This window comes from Hirundo rustica, chromosome 4 (genome assembly GCF_015227805.2).
Source record: "Hirundo rustica isolate bHirRus1 chromosome 4, bHirRus1.pri.v3, whole genome shotgun sequence".
NCBI lineage: Eukaryota > Metazoa > Chordata > Aves > Passeriformes > Hirundinidae > Hirundo > Hirundo rustica.
The window spans coordinates 26,340,397-26,355,217 of record NC_053453.1 but is presented as its reverse complement, the minus strand read 5'-3'; the positions used below and the strand labels follow the sequence as shown (position 1 = coordinate 26,355,217).

At 38.0% G+C, this 14,821-nt stretch overlaps 1 protein-coding gene across 1 annotated transcript in view; it reads right to left on the bottom strand.

The window, feature by feature from the left end:
• PPP1R3A (protein phosphatase 1 regulatory subunit 3A) overlaps positions 1-14,303 on the bottom strand; it is a 29,702-nt gene extending 15,399 nt beyond the window's left edge. Inside the window, exon 1 of the mRNA XM_040063562.1 lies at positions 13,486-14,303. Within this exon, the coding sequence (XP_039919496.1) occupies positions 13,486-14,279 (794 nt within the window). The 5' untranslated portion in view covers positions 14,280-14,303. The remainder of the gene's footprint in view (positions 1-13,485) is intronic.
• Between the last annotated feature and the right edge of the window lie 518 nt (positions 14,304-14,821).

Sequence of the window (14,821 nt, the reverse complement as noted above, 5' to 3'; positions counted from 1 at the left end):
GCTCAGAAGAATAAGATTTCAAGATTTTTTTTTTTTTACTAACATATCCCCCAAACAGTTGGCTTGCTTTAAAATATTGCTCTATTTGCATTGGTCCTAAAATACCAGTTGGACAGGGGAGAAAATATTTCTGAAACCAATGCACACTGAAAGGAAAATGCAAGAATGGAAAAAGATCTTGGTACTATTAAAAAACCAAACCAAACCAAAATAAAATAAAAAACAAACAAACAAAACAAAACAAACAAAAAAAACTCCCCAAGCAAACAACAACAACAACCACCACACCGACCCCCCCAAAAACCCTAAAACAAACAAACACACAAACAAACAAACACATAAACAAACAAACAAAAAATCCCCAAAACAAAAACCAAAAAGCAAGTCATAAAGCAAAGCAAAACATAAGCTTCATCCTGTTTCAGGAGCCACCAAGGATCCTGATGGGGACCTTCAAAGTGTAAACTCTGACTTCTTTTGTGATGGTGTCTCCATAGTTAATTTTCTCTGTGTCACTGACTGAATATATAAACTAAATATTTAATGAGTTAAGACAAACTTATTCCTTGCCTCCATATCGCCCAGTTCAAAACTCACAGGGACAAGTCTCCCTACTGATTTAAATTGATATCTGTGTTTTCAGAATTTGAAGTTATAGTTTAGGAATACAACTACTCCACAATTCATTATCACACTCAGCTCTTAGTGTCAAGCCCCAGTGCTGCCAGGAAAGTCACAGCTGAGTTAAGGAAGAGGAGGTTCAGCCCTGGCTTGAAGCCACCTTTGTGCCTCCTGGAGCTTTGCCTCGCTGTGCCACAGCACCATGACGTGGTGTGGAGATGACAAGGAGGCTGAGAGTTTCCTGTCTACGCACTGGAATAAGAGGGCAAATGTATTATTTCTCCTGTGGAAAATTTCCAACATGGAAGACTGCCTGCCTTGTCCAATGGCCTCACCACTGATCAGTGCTTGACCTTCTATTTCAGGACTTGAAAAAACTGGGAGGCCACAAAACATCTGCAGCAGAGACACAAGCAGTGAGACACCTGTGTGTTATGGAGAGAAGCCATAAAGTGCATGTTCAGCTTCCCAGGAGCAGCCCAGTGCTATGCACAGAGGCTCCAGTGTTCAGCAGTGCCTGGTGGGCACTAGCATCTGGCCTAAGCTGATCCTGTAAGCTGTATCTGCCCAGGCTTTGAGCTCCCTGTGTCTGTAGAAAAGAAAGAGCCTTGACAAAGCTGAGAAGCAAAATCACTGTTATTGCCAGACCTGGTGCTTCTTATTTGTTTACCGGCATATTTTGTCTAAATGAAGGCAGAATATTATTTTTATGAACGGTATGCTCTCATTTGGAATTGACGCTAATGAATGCAAGGCCCTTTCCCCCTCTTGTTTGTACCATCAAATTAATTAGCTCTATTGTGACATCAGTACTTTTCTCAAGTAGTTCAAGGCTTGAGCCTTTCTTTTTCTAAAGGGCATCTTCAGTGCCCTTTATCAACCATACGAATCATGCATCACTTGTATTTTTCACAACTAATGCTGTTTATTATAAAAACCGATTGTGATGTGAAGATTGTTATACCGTGTGGCAAATTGCCCAAACAATTACAGTAAATGCATGAGCCATAAACTGTACTGCCAAGGACACTGGTAGGTTAGCTCCTATAAAAGAAACAATTAGAGTCTGAGGTGAAAATAATAGAGATGAGATGACAGTTATTGAAAAGGCAGAACATCCAGTTTAATGTTGTAAATATAGGTTTGTAGATTACACTGATGGTTTTAAAGTGTTCATGACTTATTGAATGGAATAGAATATTCCATACTTTAGAATGGGGCCATAATTATTATTTCCTTTTAATTGTGATGTCTGATGCATTTGTGAGCAGTTGTTGAGAACATCTTCACATTATACCAATTCTATTTCTAAATTATCATCCTGCTTCAAGGGTTGGAGGGTTTTTTTTTATTATTTTACTTTCTTCGTATTTTGTTGTTCAGGGTCTGTTCTGAACAAAGTATTTTCTCTTGAGGAATGTGGAGTGCTTAGAGGGTTACAGCAATAATTATTTCAGTTTCAGCCTACACACTTCACTGCTTTAAATCATCATTAGAAGTTTCATCCCTCAGCAACTCCTGCTGAGACAGTCTTAAATTCCAAGAAACAATTAGATAAGAATAGCTAATCTTTATAGCAACTTGTATATAAAAGTATTGATAAGAATTAGTCAGAAATTAAGGAATTTTTTTTCCCCTTAGAAACCACCTAAATACAGAAAAAAGTTATTGCTATGATTGCTAAAGAATTTCAATAATTCAAACCAGATTTGGAGTGTGTGAAGATTAGGGTGCATAAAAAAAAGTGCACTGTACACGAGGATGTGTTGCAATAAACAGTGGTATATATATAAAAAAAGCAAGAAAATTGACATTTCTGCCTGAGAATATTAAACAGTCCTCTGTTGGTTGTGGTGGTTTTTTTGTTTGTTGTTTTTTTTTTTTTTAAGACAAGACATAGGGATAAAAGAAAATGAAATGCAATTCTAGTATTAGACCCTAGGGAGAGAACTAAACAACTGGACACAGAATTATGGCTGTCCAAGAAGGCAGAGGTACTGGGCACATAAAATCAGAGCAGGGAAGGGTCTTCCCAGGGTTTAGAGGAGAGGATAAAGTGAGCAGCAGAGCAAAGATAGCAACCAGCAAATGGCAGTCAGTGTGAGCAGCTTGTGTGAATTCTGAACTACCAAACCCATTAGTCAGGGGAAGTTGGAAAAAGCTCTAAAGTGGCTCTGAAAGCAAGTTGCAAGGAAACGAAGTATTCATCTAAAACACTTTTCAGGGAAATGCTCTATATAATTTTCAGGCTTTTACATACTGTTATAAAAGGATGATCTTAATATGAGGTAGGGGTGTCAGAGCTGTGTTGGAATTTGATGGGGCTGCACTGAAGTTCAGGGAGGTGCAGAGGAGCAGAGCTGGGGAGGTGGCAGAGCAGTGTGCATGGGCACTGGCTGCATCCTCAGACTGAAATAACTGCCTCTTTCCAAAACTCAAGGCAGAGTCATGGGAACTAGACCTAAAGTATAGCAGAAGCCAACAGCCACGCTAATTAGAGACAGACCAAGCCTGCACAAAGCAGTGTGAGTGCGATGTGGAGAATTGCTGTCCATGCTGACAACAAAACAGAAGACAGGTGAAGCTCAACCAGCGCCATTCGTCACTTCTGTGCTCCTAATGCACACTCCTGAATTTTGAATTCTCAGGTGGCCTTACCTGAAATATGGCCAATTCCCACCTAAAAGCATTTTGGCTTCAAATGATCCTCCTTGTGGAGATGTCATGTTATACATGCCTGAACCATAACAGTGTTATTATATGTCATTTGTGGCAGTATCAGGGCCTTCTGTTTATACGATTACTTTCTTTCAGGAAGTATTTAAAAATAAAAGCACAACAGAAAAATAATTTAATGTAAACAATGCAGGAAATCATAATCTAAAATTATGTTGGATTCAAAACTGATTGAGACCAGAAAAGAAAAGATTCAGAAGCAAAACCTGCAGACAAAATCAACATCTATAAATGAAGAGCTGTGTGAACACTAAGCAGAAATAACTGAATAACATCTTAAAAGATTGCCATTGTAACTGATCCTATTAAAATGAAGCTGTATGTAAAATAGGAGCCCCGATTATGAATCTAGGCAAGACTTATTTTCTTATATGACCTTCAACTACCAGCAGAGTTAGAGAAGGCTCAACCTAGTTCTTAGTAAATAGGCGTCACCCAACAAATGGGGCTGACACTAATTAGCTCCTTGTCGATAATCAGGAAGCAGAGGACAGAGGCAGGAGAGGGCGTGGTGTACTCATTATTAGAGCAGTGGGTGAGGGCATTTGCAGGCTGGCATGGCAAAGGAGGCTGGCACTGTGGCTGCTGTTTGGAAGCTACCCTGGGAGTAGATCACTTCACTTCCAGGAGCCAGTCACACAAACTTATCAAGGATTTTGAATGAAAACAGAGCCACAAAAAACCTCTACTTAAAAGTTTGCAATTTGAGGAAGACAATATTAACCTCTGGTATTTCTCCACCTTGAGGAAATACCCCTTAGTTTTTGTCTTCTCACCTAAGAAAAGGGGCTGTTACCAGAAGAGGAGAGAAGGTGAGCCTGAAAAAGGACAATTGAGGGCTGCCAGTGACTTCTGTACAAGGAGAAATTAGAAGACAAGTTTGGAAAGTGAAGTGAAAAAGATGCTCAGAATGAGCAATATATGGTATTATGATTAATAGTATCAAGGGGGGCAATTGATCAAGGGAGCAGCTGTAAGGGAATTTAAGCATTTTTTTCTGCAAAGATAATTCCCAGTAGGATTCAGACAATGTTTGTAATAAATCTATTTTTATTAAGATTATTGGATTGGTGTTATCCAGGGGATTATATTTTCAAATTACTAATATTTTCATTTTTCTGTCTTAGTTTATGATTGAAGCAGGGACATAGGTGGCACAGAACAAAATGCATTGGCCTGACTAGGGATGAGAATAATCATCGCCTCAAAGCAAACAAAGTCCCAAGAAATTAGTCTTTGTTTTCTAGCTCATTAAAAAAGACCTTGAGTTTTAATAGAAAAACATTATTTATTTTTTTTTAATATAGATTTATATCTGTCCATTTGAAGATTTGATGCCATCCAGTCTGAACAAGGAGCCCAACACCAGTTTGGTGCTAGGCTCAAACCTTTCATATAGCACTGTCTGTCCCCAAATCTCATAACTATAGGTATGAAGGCTGCAGAAGAGACCATTGCATAATAAGTCAGTTATACCTCAAATCAAGCTAAGCAATTATAAACAGGAACACTGACACTTTTTTCAGATCCTTTCAGAGCTCTGTCATGATTGTTGTACCTTATTGTGATATCCATGTAGCAATGCTGAAGCAGGACCTGTTCAGAAGTGTTACACAGCTGTTTTAGATGCGGATTGGTCAGAAAATACATGGAGTCCTTTCACAGAATGGGCTAAGTATTTCATAAACAGAGAACCTCTTTCAAAAAGATTCTTCAGGGTAGTGTTAGAAAGTCTACTGAGAGATCCTTTGTGAATTAGTAATGCAGGACTTTTCTATTTGGATATCTATCTCCAGGGCCAAACTGTTGGAAAAGGGGAAAAGGTGAGTGAGTAGTCATGTTTTCTGAGGGCTAGGCTTGGCCTAATGTCAGAGAATATGCTTCATAGGTCACTGTTTTGTCTGGAAGAGGCATGATCAAATATCAAAATGGTTTTGTAGAAAGGAGCTGGGGGTAGTGTCCCTTTGTTCTTCTCTTGCTTCTTTTTCCCACTGCTTTAAAGTATTAGAGGAGAGAAACTTTCAAGATGTTTTGGATAAATCTGAGAGGAGAAAAGCAATAACGTATGTTGTCTCTGGTCTTTTTCTGAATCTCACATGGGAAAAATAGAGAAGGAGCAGTCTCTTCCTGGCTTAGAGTCAGAAGAGAGTATTTTCCAAGAGGCTGCCTGCAGTGTGTTGAGGCACATACACAAGAAGGTGGTAAGTGCCTGAGACTGTAGAGAGATAGATGGCAGTCAGGTGAGACTAGGACACAGATACCACGCCTGGGGAGGAGAACAGAAAGGGTGACCATAAAAAACCCCCTTAGACAGTTGTTCTTAAGAGAGGGCAACTATGATCTAAATCTTGAAAAGCAATTGTAAATTTGGTAAATATCTCAATAGGATGAAAATATCAGGTGTTATCATGACAAGAGACTTTATTAACTTTTTTTTTTTCATTTTTCACATGCTTACTGCCACACAGCAAGAAGGCAGCTGTGTGATAGGTATCAATATTTCTGTCAAAAAGACATGGAAAAAACCTAGGAGACATTGGTTCAAATTTACTAGGGTAGCTGCAGAGACTGACAAACTCCCCAACCCTCTACCATAACATGAAATGTTTCAGCCTAGCATATTTATCACCCAGCATCTACAAATGTTATTGCAGGGACAACAATTTGGCATCAAAACAAAATCTAAATGCCAATCCACTTGGTGCACGTAAGTGCAAGGTAAAAAAACCTGCCAGCTTTGCCTAGTTCACATTCATTTGTGTAGCCCAGTGCCCTTTCGGACTACAGTTAGTAACCAGCAGTAATAAATCTTCAGGTTTAGTGTTAGAGTATCAGCTGGTTTCACGAATCAGGAAGAGAGTGGAAAGACACTCAGAAAACCAAGCCCCCTATTATGCTTTGGCATGTCAACTAATACTTCTTGTGTGTGCCACTGAAGGTCTAGGGATCAAATAGCCACTTCTAACATTCTCCCATGGTGTTTAAAAGGTCTTAGCTTCTCCTTTGCCCTAAGACAGGGACTTTATTTCACTTTCAAAGTATTTGATTGGACCATTTTTCCCATCTTTTGTAGATAAGAAGATACCCCACAGTTTATATTAAGAAATACCATGAGCAATTTGTTCTCTGGACCTACACTGCTGCTTCAATTTCATTGCTACAAATTGCTTCATTTTCAGTGTTGTGGTGCTGGGACTGGATCACAGCTTAAAGTTCATAATCAGAATAAACAGCTCAAATGACACTTGTCGTCATTGCAATGATTAAACATGACTCCAGTGCTCTCAGCTAATGTTGCACTAACTTTAAACATCTTTTCAAGACTAATATTTAGCAAAGTCAAGGTGAATGTAATGGATTTTTTTTTTTTTTTTTTTCCAACTGAACATTTATGAACTATAGTACCTGAGTGGTGGACAGGAGAGAGTATTGAAATTGTCATTTACAGCCTGGTTCAATTTGCAAAATAGATATCTTCCTAAACAAAAGAATCATTGAACCTACATTGAACATTTAGCAATGAACTTCTATTTTTCCAAAGGTCCTTAACCAGCAATCTGAAAGAGCATCTGGTCCTGTAAATATTAACATTCAAGGATAATTTTACACATGAAGAATTCTACAAAGTTCAGTGAGACTCCTGATGTTCATTAAATTATTTATTGTGCCTACTGCAGGAACAAGCCAGTTGCTGAATTAAAAAGTTCTGAGTCAGTCATAATAGTGTTACAGTATTGGTATATTTAAATAAGTTGATAAAATTGTAGTAACTGAAAAACAAATTTTACAAGTGTAAAGCCAAGCAATGCATGTATAATACAAATACTTATCATAGCTGAGAAATGACACCTAGATTACAGAACAATTGCTTTATATGATTTCATGCAAACAACTGAAAAAGCTTTGTAGCAACCAATATTTCCCACACAATAGAACATAAATTTCTGTTCTGTAGCATTGGTGAGAGCACTTTCTAAAGTAGATAATGGAAATGAATGAGAAACCACTGATACTAATAAATTCCAGTGTAAATACTATGCTAGGATTGCCAGTGCAGCAACATATTATTTTTGTGTTGTTTCCTTAAATTTTAGAAGCTTCTTTTAATATTTCTAGTGCAATAATAGGAAGGCAGATGGGTGGCACAGTTTACAACCACCAAGAGCAAAAACATGCCAGATTTTCAGCTTTCAGGTACTCTCCAATTAGGAGACCAGAAGTACAGGAAGAATGTGTCTATTTGTGCATGCCATTCTCATCCACATCTTCCACCTCTTTAACACTTCTGTGATAGTATTCAAAGACTTAAGCCATTAACCTAAATATTTATCTTTAGGCCTTTAATAAGTTTCATATTTCAAATAGTATGCACGCCCACATTTTGAAATATTTTGATTAAACTGACAGAAAAAAACCAAAATATTGAGCGTAGTTTCTGGCTAAGTAGGATTGTTCTCTACAGAATATTTTTCAAGTCTTATTTTCAAGTCTTATCTTAGCTTATTTTAAATTACTTTGGAGAGTAAGGCTGCAGAAATTTCCTCAAAAGATAACCCTGGAGTTGCTGTTAAGAAGCATTCCTAATGCTGAGTCAAACTCAGTGCCACAGCCTTCTTTTTTCCCACTTGTCTGCAAAATATATTTTAGAACACCTTAAGTAATTATCCTGTGTCCCTGATAATCATGATCTTCAAGTATGTGGAAAAGTCTTATTTTGGTGCTAGTCCTACCTATTTCTACAACTGAGAAAGACTGGCAATGAGCAGGAGGCAAGAGAAGGTCTGATCATTAAATACAGGGAGAGGATTGTTCCTCTTAGCTGGCTCCCTGTGAATGGATAGCTTCTCTAGCAGCTGCTCTCCTGGTAAAAAGAGTGACTGCAGTCACTTCCTATTAATAGCAATAAACTTTAGTCAAATCCCATATCTGTATGCTGATCAAGATGTAACTCATGATGTAAAATGCCAGAAACAACCTTGAGATTAAATAGACGTATGCAGAGAAGATGTGTGTTTTAACACCTTTCCTGCTTTTCTTTTCCCTTCCTGATTGTGGTGACACACAATCAAAAGAACAAGGATTAAAAGGGAATATAATTTAAATGCCATATTTTAAACAGGATGGGAATGATACAGTTGTTCTTCATAGCTATCTGCATAAGAGACTCCAAACATCTTGGTCAGAAACCTTTTTTTTTTTTTTTTTTTTTTTTTTAAATCACATCATGAGCTTGTGGGAAAGGCCAAGAGGAGCTGAAGCAAAACTGCATTCCTCAGCACAACCTAGGCACTGGACTTCCATCTGCCTGGCAAGACTGAGCACAGTGCAGTCCTGCCAAGCTGCATCTTCAGCAGCTTTTACTACTTTGCCTCCCAACAGAAAGGTGATGATCAGCAGCTGAAAAAGGAAAGGTACTCAAGCACAGAAGTTTTCTCACTGACAATTGCTTAGAGACCATTCAGTATATATGCTGTCAAATTTGGCATTGGCAGCCCACAGACATGGATTTTAATCTCCTTTCTCACTGTGCATTGTACATAGAGCAGCTCTTCTAAGAGCCATTGCCCTCCTCTTTGTCGTGTTTTAAAGTGGCATCATGGAGGGAAGGGAATTGATGCACTATTACTCAAAAAAAGATGCAGTTTAACAATTACAAAAAAAAGGCATAGGATAAATGTCAGGTGAATCACAGTGATACACTTGTGGATCAGTTCAGAGTGATATATTTGTGGGATCAGAGAGCTAAGGGAGGATAATTCTAACAGGTTTGACAAAAACACCAGCCTTCCCATTCCTTGCTGGAGGACAGGAACCCAAACACAATACGCTTCTGTAAAATAATTCTCATGCTCATCAGCAATTTTCCTGGTTCTGTTGCTTTTGCTCGACAGATGGCAAACCAAGGCCAAGCACAGAAATGGGATGTAGCATCCCCAGAGACAGGGGACATGGCTTCCATAACTCTGTCTCTACTCCTTTCAGCATGATCTGCAGAAGTCTGCCTCACGAAACCCCCAATCAGCTCCTGACTGATCAGACCAATGCAGGTACCTGGTGTCCACAATACAATCATCTGAGGACTAGGAGGAATTCATGTTCAGAGTCATTATCCGTATCCCTAAACCATGAGAGTCAAAAAAAGGGAAAAGAGTGGAACTGATGCAATTCATTTACATTTTTCTGACCTTTATATATATAAATATTTTTAATGTGCTTATATTTCTATAAATAGGGTGTAAATTAGGCCTGTTTATTGGTAGAAGCTCCTTCATTTTCAGTGAGTTTTAATATTTTAGGAGTCAATTTTTCTCCTGAAGTATATTTATAACTATGTACAAGTTAAGCAAACACTTTCATATAGACCCAAACATAAATTAATTCATTTAAACCTTATTTTCCCAAAATGTATTTTGTTCCTGTGCATCCTTTCAAGACTTTTGAAAACCACAAAAATTGTTAAAGTTTATAAGGAAATCATTTTAGGTTGCTAAAATACAGCTAGAACCAAATACTTTATGAAAGTTTAAGAGAAGACTATGTGTTCATACCTAGACATGGATGCAAAAACAAATGAAACATAAAATGAAGAGACAAACTTTTAAGTGATGTGGTTCCAAATATTCAAATATAGACAGTTTTCAGCATTAATTATTTGATGAAGTTCTGCTTTTTACTTAATTTTTTTTTCAGGGGCAACTTTTGAAGGTTACGGTTTTTGGGGGTTTTTTGTTTTTGTTTTTGTTTTAATTTATTCATTAATAATAGTGTCAGAAATCAGCCTATTGCCTTCATTCACTCATCTTAGTCCTGGATCATGTTCTTAAGCGTAACTTGAAATAGTCATATTATTGTGTTTCCCCAGTATCCTCCTCTGAAAGTGAATATTATTCCTATCACTTAACTAACACAAATAATCCTTTCTAATGACATTTAATGAGCCACACAAGTATGCCCTACAGTGGATCAGACTCTGCTTAAAAAACATGATCCTTTCATTTCTTATTTTTTAACTGCAGAGGTAAATTGCACATTTTAAGAAAAAGTATAAATATCTCAGAGCCGAGAGTTGAAAAATAAACTCAAACTGGTATTACAAGTTTCTAAATTTGAAACAGAGGCCTAAATGAGTGTCCTTTAAAATTATCCTTCTATTGATATTGCTATAAAGAAATCTTTAATTTAAGATATCCAACTCATGGGTGTGGATAGCAATAGTCCCTACCTGACACTTTATTGTGAGAATCACAGATGAAATTGCTTTTTCTTCTATTTGCAATGCTGCAACTCCAAGGACAAGCTAGTTATGTTCGAGGACCATCCCCCCCAACTCTGCTAAATGTTCTATGACCACCCAGCATAGCACGTATAAATGCTGCAGAGTTTATTATCCAAATGAAAAATAAGAGGAGACGGGCTGATGGAGGAGAGCTGGTAAATGGGCAGCACTGCTCACTGCGGGATGAAGGAGTAACAGCACACCAACAGCCTCACTCTGCCAGTTTGGGGGGGGTTGTTTTTCTTGTGCTTTTTTTGAGATATCAAAGCAAAGGAGTTTTAATGAGGGTCTGAAGGAGAATAATGAGGTACTTTGCAGATGTCTGCAGGGTGTTCCTCCTCACTCAAAGCGGCAACATGTACAAAGACACTTTGAAAAACAAGCGAGCAATGGAAGTTGGCATCTTAGTTATTTTGAAACAAAAGGCCCCGATGCTGACCTCATTTACACTGGCAAATCTGTGACTCCTGTGAAGTCAAACAAGTCCCTGTAGCATAAAATTAGTCCTGGATTACATACTGCCAGAAGTCTCTTTCTGAAGCCTTGGTGGCCACTGTAACGATATTCCAAAGATACTTTCAGCTCATTTCTGCATTTACTGTAAGGTCTTGGTACAATTTTCTGCCACTAAAGAGAGTCTTGAAAGTGCCTGCTTCTTAACTGTTTGACAGAAATGTGTAGTAGATCCTAATGTAGACAAAAATCTGACCACTTTGTTTTAAATATTTTTAAACATACATGTGTATGTATATGTGTCTATATGAATAAACATGCACATAAATGTATACACACACACATACATATACATGTATGTATAACAACATGCACACATATGCATTCCTCTTCAGTCTGACATAGAGGGAGACAACTTTATAGTCTCATTAGAGACAAAGTAATTTTATATTGAGAAGAAGACACGTTATCTCCTCTCCCATTTTTTAAAAGAGCCCTCTGACTGACTTACACATAAATCATTTAGTACATCCATGTAAAAGTATCCCCTAGAAGGGAGGCTTCTACAACTTTTGCTAGCACTGTGCATGTCATAAGAAACTTCAGGGAATTAAACATGTAGGAGTCATTTGACCTCAGATTTTCAGGTTATGGTACCCAATGGTACCTACATTTTCAGGTTATTCCCGAAACCATCTGGAAGCCCAGGGCTTACTAAATTGAGACAGGTCTCCATGTCCATCGTCTGTTCCTTGTGAGCTACCTCAACTCAGACTGGAGTCATACTGCCTGCACATGCCTGTGGTATTCGATGTCACAGCCCTTCTGCAGGGTATCTCAGGCTATATTACTTATCCCAGAATGGGTCATGTGACACTCCTTAAAACACAGAAATTATATATAAAACCAGAAACAAATGTCAGGAATTGACCACAGGACATGTAAAAGCATTGTTCCCTCTGCTCTGACATACTGGGATGTTCCTTCATGGAAGTATCATCCTGAGGGTTCCAGAGCTGGCCCAAGGGACACTTGTCAGAAGAGCTTTGTGGACTGGCTCTGAACCAGGCCTTGGGCCAGCCTTGGGGTGCCTCCTACCCTGTGGTGTTGATACAAGCCCTAAGGCATAATGTGCACCTCTCCTTACAGGGCTAATATGTGATTAAGGCTGACAGAAGTTCCCAGCACAGCAAGTCTGGTTTTGGGGACAAAGGTTCTGCACAGAGGAAGCCCTGGCTGTCTCCCTCTTCCTTAAGCTCCCACCACTGCTGCAGTTCTGTTCCCGCTTTCCTACCACTTTAGTCCAGTGGAAGAGCACCAGCGAAATCAAACAGCACTGTCTTATTTGGAAAGAGTATAGGAATTAAAACCCCAACATAAATTAAAAAACCCAACATTAACCTAGTTCTGGCATACAAGTATTGCAAAGGATATTACAGGTAAAATACAAATTTAAATCTGCAGAAGTCCAACTGATTTATAGTAAATTTGGGGAGGAAAATAATTGAGAATTTGATTTTTGCATGCAACATTGTTCTGCTAACAGAAAGATCGTAGTTAAAAACAGTAGGAAACCAGAAGTTACTGTTGCTACGTGTCTCTCTTTATATGCAATTAAAGTATGTTAACAACTGCCACTTTATAATTAACATATTACTTGTCTATATTTAATCAGAACATTATATAGAAGATAAATTCCATATATTTTTTCTTTAATATATTACTGAATCTGTCCTATAAAACATACTTCATTTCACCATTTGTGAAACAGAACCATGAACAAGTGGCAGGGAAAAGGAATTATAGCCCTAATATAGAACTTGCAGAATAGCCCAACCACTTGCAGAGAACTTTGTACCAGCTATTTTAATTGCTGGATTTTTCTCTAGGTTATCCACTTCTGTTTCATGAGCCACCAGTGCCTTTTCTGATTTAGTAACTGCATGTAGAGAAAGAACCACTAAATAAATTTTGTGAAAACCCAGCTTTTGTTTTGCTTTTAAATTCTTGTTTACTTACAAAAGAAGTAGATTCAAATTATTTTAACTATACAGCTATGTTAGTCTGGAACAAAGATTCCATTGATGTCAGCTCAGTTTATATCCTACAGTGATCAGAACTGGTACGCAATGCGTAGAGGGTTTAGAGACCCTCACACTACTTTTCAAATAAATGGCATACAAAAAATTATGGTCCCAACTAATCTGTATGCAGAAAATCACTGGCTGATATATACAACTGCTTTACTGAAAACAAGTCTTGGTCTAATTTTTCATTTAGAAAAAAAAGTTAAAATAGAATAAAATAACATGGGCAGTCTTGACTTGAGTAAGCATACACAGAAAGTCAGAATTAGCCAGCTATAGTCTAAATTACCAAAAATTAAGGTGTAACCTCACCTGCTTTGTGTTGTCTTTAAGCAGCCTTTAAGACACCTATCTGTAACCTCTTTCTGGAGTTTATTATCCACCTTGGGCACAGTTTCTTTCTTGTGACAAATCAGTGTGTAATTTTTGTCATCATTGTTTGCCCAGAAGGTACCAACTGATGTCTCATAGCGTATACAGAATTCCACCTTAATTCCATCTTCCTGGAAAGGAGGCGCCAAAGAAATCTTGAAACAAAACTGATCCGTTTCACTACCACAAGAATTAGGCATGAACTCTGCGAGGATGTCATAATAACTGAGCCAGTTGTTCAATGTCATTCGAACATACACCTGTTTTTCAAAGGATACATTGAGAACCCGTATAATGCCATTCATACAGGTAACCCCAGGCAGGAGCAGGACTGACTCCAACACTACTTTCTGCTCTCGCACTTTTTGTAAAAGTTCTTCTTGAGAAGCAGGTAAGGTAAACTGCTGGGAGAAAAAATATTCATCCTGAGGGAAAACTTCGTCTTCTATATAATTTTCTTGTCCTGTATTTGGAAATTCCCAGATATTGAACTCTTTAACAGACACAAGATCAAACCCAAATGCATCAGCAAACGAAACTTTCCTTGAGATGTTGGTGGGAGTATCTGCCTCCTCTTCATCTGAAGCTGAAGAATTCCGTCTTCGGGGACGTGGGGAGAAACGAAGTTTAATGTCAATATTAACATCTTCTTCTTCTGAAGTGGAATCATTTCCCGTGGGGACTTGCAATAAGTTAGCCCTGTTAACCCGACTAGGTCCTTCAAAAGACTCCATTGGGCTCTCTGATATAAACTGAAAGAGAACTGTACAACTAGCAGCAGCTGCTATTTGAGATACTATGATTTAAAACAAGGATTAATGTTACAGTTGACATTGCAAAAGGGAGTCAGGTCTATTAATAGATGCTGTGGTGTGCGAGCTATGTTGGCCTTTCTCCATCTGACAGTATTAGATGTTACAATTTCAGTGATACATTTCAAATATTGTATTCCCTATTTTTATGTGGTTTTATGTGCTAAGAAGAGCAGCATTTAAAAACTGTCTTCTTTGCACAGTTAAATTTCTCAGAGCTATTTTAAGGTGATCAACTTATGTTGCACAAAAAAAATCATCATGTTGCACTAATGAGGAGCTATTTATCTCTGATTAGGAGGTATAGTGCAACATGTAAATAGTTTCTATATTGATAAAATATTCCTATATATTTTTTCAAGGCCATTTTTGTAATATTTCTAGATATAAAATGCAGTGTCATATTCTGCCCTGACTTTATACCACACTGGCTTAGTGAGACACGTACTAGGACTATGCCAGCT